The 4469-nt window shown below is 42.7% G+C and overlaps 1 protein-coding gene across 2 annotated transcripts; it reads right to left on the minus strand.

Moving 5' to 3' along the window:
- Positions 1–469: 469 nt before the first annotated feature.
- LOC123427065 (DNA-directed RNA polymerases II and IV subunit 5A-like) lies at positions 470–3509 on the minus strand. 2 transcript variants are annotated; one of them, XM_045111010.1, is made up of 5 exons: positions 3163–3509; positions 2896–3078; positions 2692–2805; positions 1245–1378; positions 470–903 (listed from the first exon to the last, which is right to left on the minus strand). In XM_045111010.1, exons 1-4 carry the CDS (start codon positions 3361–3363, stop codon positions 1253–1255), a joined length of 624 nt encoding a protein of 207 aa, XP_044966945.1. In that variant the 5' UTR covers positions 3364–3509; the 3' UTR covers positions 470–903; positions 1245–1252. The 2 variants fall into 2 exon arrangements, with proteins under 2 accessions (XP_044966945.1, XP_044966944.1); XM_045111009.1 differs by having other exon boundaries at positions 470–1378; positions 3163–3507.
- Between the last annotated feature and the right edge of the window lie 960 nt (positions 3510–4469).

Genomic DNA, 4469 nt, shown 5'->3' on the forward strand with positions numbered 1-4469 from the left:
GAAAATTCTTATATTATGGAACTGAGGGAGTAAGCGTTTTAATGCCTCCACTGCGTGCCTAGTCATTGCATTGTGGCTCATAAATTGCTGGAGTACCTTTCTTTGTATTTGTAGGCTCCTTGCCTGATTTTCTTAAATCTTCGTGTAGAAATTATTCTGAAGATAACGGGATCTGGTCTTTTGAGAAGAAAATGTTTGATAATCTTGACGTTTTATGTACTCTCATGTTTTTTTTGGTAAATTCTGGGTATAACTGTTTATGGCGAAACCAAACCAAACAGATATAATACGGCAGTCCTTCCGGACTCCATCTGAAGTTCTGAGCAACCCTTGCGGCGAGAGAAGTTGATAATGAACTGCCTCCAAGCATGCAAATGGTCAGCCGTGAGCAATGTCAAACCAGAAAAGGAAAAAAAATGATTTCGATCATTAACAACCCCTCACATCGCATAGGGAACGCAAAGATAGCTAAGGTTTACCTCATGCTGGAAGCTTTACTTTGCTCGTCAGACAAACAACTGTAACGGATTAAATGGTCATACCATTTATATTCAGCTAAATACAGGAGCACTAAAGTGAACTCTCAGACAGACCGACTATTTCGGGTAGCAAAGAGTTATTTAGCAGGCCGAAAAAGAACAGAACTACCGAAATCTATGTCTAGATGCTAGCTAACAGAGTCATGTCAAATTGACAAGCAGATGTAAAGACAAAGCACGAAGGCGGTTCAGAAAGTAACTTCTGTTCCTCGAGAAAACAAGCGTCTACTACTGAGGAGGCTAGCATTTTAACTAGCAGTTCTTGCAGAACATCTCGACCCTTGAGAATGTAGTGGAGCTCAGACGAGGGCGCATCTGGTACACCAGGGCAATTGGTTCTATCGGTGCACCGGACCATGGTTGCACATCGAAAAATGTTTGAAAAATTCCAAAAAAAATAGTGCATTGACACAACATCATTCGATGTTTGTCACAAAATTTCAAATCAAAATTCACAACATTGCACCAGATGCAAAAATGATAAATTTGGCATCAATGTGAACCTAATATAAGTTGGGTTTTAGATTTGATCCATCATCACACTGATGTCAAATTTGTCATTTTTGTATCCCATGCAATGTTTCGAATTTTGATATGAAATTTTGTGACAACATCCAATGACGTTGTGTCAGTGCACTAAATTTTTTTTGGGAATTATTCAAACATTTTTCGATGTGCAACCATGGTCCAGTGCACCAGATATGCTCTCGAGTTCAGACAACATAGCGATACGTCACATATTTCCCAGCAGTCTCGCTGGGCCTGGTGATCTTCACGACCTGTCCACGCCTCATGCCATAGTATCTTGCTATTGGATCCGAGATTTGAATCCGAGGGAGCTGCATCATCACAAGGTAGCACAAGATCATCAGAACCTAGAGTACTGCTATAATAATAGAGGCTAATATCTGCATGTTTGTTACTGGTGTACATAAGACATTTCTCCTTATACTATTGACTGGAAGAGCTCCTGCTGTTTTACGTCAAAACAAAGAGACGTATGGGGCCAAACTTTTCTAAAGAATGAGATTATGAAAATTGATGAATGCAAAATGTGACCAATGCAAATCGTTCAACCACTCCCAAGTGAAAAGGGTAAGCAACCCTTAAACCAATGCAGCTTCCTACTAACTTCAGAGCATTATGCATCTTAAAACTTAACAAACAATGCACGGAAACAAACAAGTACACCAAAACTGATATGAGAGTAACAAATTCCAGTATACTTATCTCTAACATTACCCAACAGACCAAGTACCACTGTAGAAAATATGCACCACACCAGTGCCAGTAGAACACCCATAGACTCACTAACCTCCGCGAAACATAATGCTCATATATCTAAGAATCCTTAAGTACACATTAACTCTGAAAGGAAGACATCTGAAGCAGACTATATAGCATCATTCTTCAAGTTCTAGAAGAGCTTCTGGCATGTACATCCTACTAGGTTACCCTTTTTCCACCTGTGTCTAAAATTCCCAGCCGTTCATGACATCACCATATTACTTTCATCAAAGTAGCACCTCAGCTATGGTCTTACACATGATCAGTTTGTTGCTCATTTTGATTCTACACTTAATTATATAGATTCACACGTTTCTAAATTACGACCAACCATAATTGTTGAATCAAGGTGACTTAAAGAGTAAGAAACATACCTGACTTAACAGTTGTCATGCTGAAAGCAAATTAACACAACACTGGCCAGGATATTCATCCACATATGTATATGGATCTTATTATCAGAAATCGCTTATCTACTATTTGTAGCAGACATCGGGATATGGGCTAGTAGTTCTGCAATTAGGATTATGTAAGATTGTATCCTTACTATTTCATTATTAGGGGGTATGATCCTGGTACTTGGTGAGGAAAACTAGTTTGGTGAGATATAGCTTGAGGAAGTAGAGGGAACCTTTTCTTTCAAATTAATAATGTGTTTCATCCCAACACAGACATCTGGAATATGTACATGAAGGTATACTGGAATACAGTGTCATGGTTTATAGTTATAATTGTTTGTTCTCAGATGATTATCAACAACTTATACATGGCTCAAACAGAAATACATTTCACATAATGGCATGCTTGCATCGATTAGAATATCAGGTCGGTTACAGTGGGCAAAGGGTTGGCAAATTTGTATGACCTGAGTTTCTTTCACGGTGTATTTCTCCAACAGCGTCTTCTTCTGCTCCTTTGTGAGGAGCACGTGCTCTGGAACCAGATCATGATTCTTAATGTTTATAAGAAGCTCCCCTTCCTGCAGGACAGCGCTACATTAAACATCAGACATGGCGAGAGGCACTGGATATTAGTCATACGAGCGCGAGGCATGAATGTAGAGCGTGACCTGGAAGACCTCGAGCTGCAATTTCTCCTGCGATAACCCAAGCAGCAAGTTGCGGGAAAAGGCGGTCAGTGCCTGCTGCACGACGAGTATGCCATTGTAGACATTCTCCTGCTTCATCTTCTCGGCATAGCTCTTGACCGTCTTCACGCCGGGCTTGGGCTCGTTCGGGAAGAAGATGTAGATCTGGAGGGGGCATTGCCAACACCGTCAATCAATCGATGCCCTCGCCGGGGGGGGGGGGGGGGGGGGGGAGGAGAGGGGGCGCACCTGTTCGTCGGGATTGTCCTTCTTGGCGCGGTTGATGACGAGGTCATCGCGGCGCACGGGGTCACCGTACCGCCCGACGAACTCGCCCATGGTGAGGTCGACGTCGGCGTCCACCACCAGGTACCCACGGTCCCGCAGCATCTGCATCACCGTGCGCCGGACGCGGAACAGCCGGCTCGTCTCCCCCTCTGTCGCCGCCATCCTTTCACCGATCGCCCGCGCGAAATTTTCGCCTGACTTTTGAGGAGAAAGGACCGGCGGCACCGGAGGTAGGGTTTTGGGGGGAGGAAGGAGGGAGGAGACACCGGCGCCGAGTAGTGAGGATTGAACCCCTAGGAAGAAGGGTTGGTCGGAGCCGGACCCGAGACCAAGTTATGGGTGGTTCGGCTCGGACGTCGTTGCTGGGGTTTGATATGGGCCGGACAAGGATCTAGGCTGGGCTGGGCTGGGCCTACGAACATATACACAGAGGACGCCTGTTTCTCATCAAAAAAGTAAAATAAATCACAGAGGATGCCTTTTCTCAATTTTTTTTACACAGGACGCCTTTCCCCTACCTTCGTTTCCTCCACGGCTCCGATGAAACCCGCGGCCACTGCAAACTTAGGTCTTAATTGGCCTTCCGTCGTGCGCCATGAGCCCATGATCCATTGTGGTGGCGGGGACGAACAACCGTCCGACACCCCCATCTCTGACCTGCGTTGGGTGATGTTGGATCACTTCGCCCACTACACCAAGTTAAAAGTGGGCAAACTACAATTTTGGCTGAACTGAACCCGTGTGCAGTTTATTGTGCAATTGTTCAAGTTGTTATCTAAAACATGGCAATTTCTTTGCTGAAAACTACTATGTTAGATTGAAGAACACTATTTTTTTATATTTGCCATGTTTGTGTAGATAAAACATGGTTGCACTTGAATAAAAGTTGAAGGGATACGCACTTGATTTAGAACAACTCATATAGAATTTCAATGGCAATACAGTGTCAAAATTGTCACGTTCTGAATTTTACCATGGGTGTTTATTTTTTAAATTACCACAATGTTAAGTTTTCATACATGAAAAATTGACATGTTCTTAAAAAATGTTATATATACATATATTCACAACTACTCGCTCTGCCATGTCTTATATTTTAGAGTGAGTGTATAATAATAAAGTGCGATGTACCATACTTATATTTATATTTCATCAAAATATATTGCAAGAGATCTGCGCAAAAACACATGGGGTATCATCTACTTTTAAATACTTAGCAGATGGCAATTATTTCAAATTAGACCATAGCAGTTTCAATTCATGTAACG

Source organism: Hordeum vulgare, chromosome 2H, assembly GCF_904849725.1.
Source record: "Hordeum vulgare subsp. vulgare chromosome 2H, MorexV3_pseudomolecules_assembly, whole genome shotgun sequence".
Lineage (NCBI taxonomy): Eukaryota > Viridiplantae > Streptophyta > Magnoliopsida > Poales > Poaceae > Hordeum > Hordeum vulgare.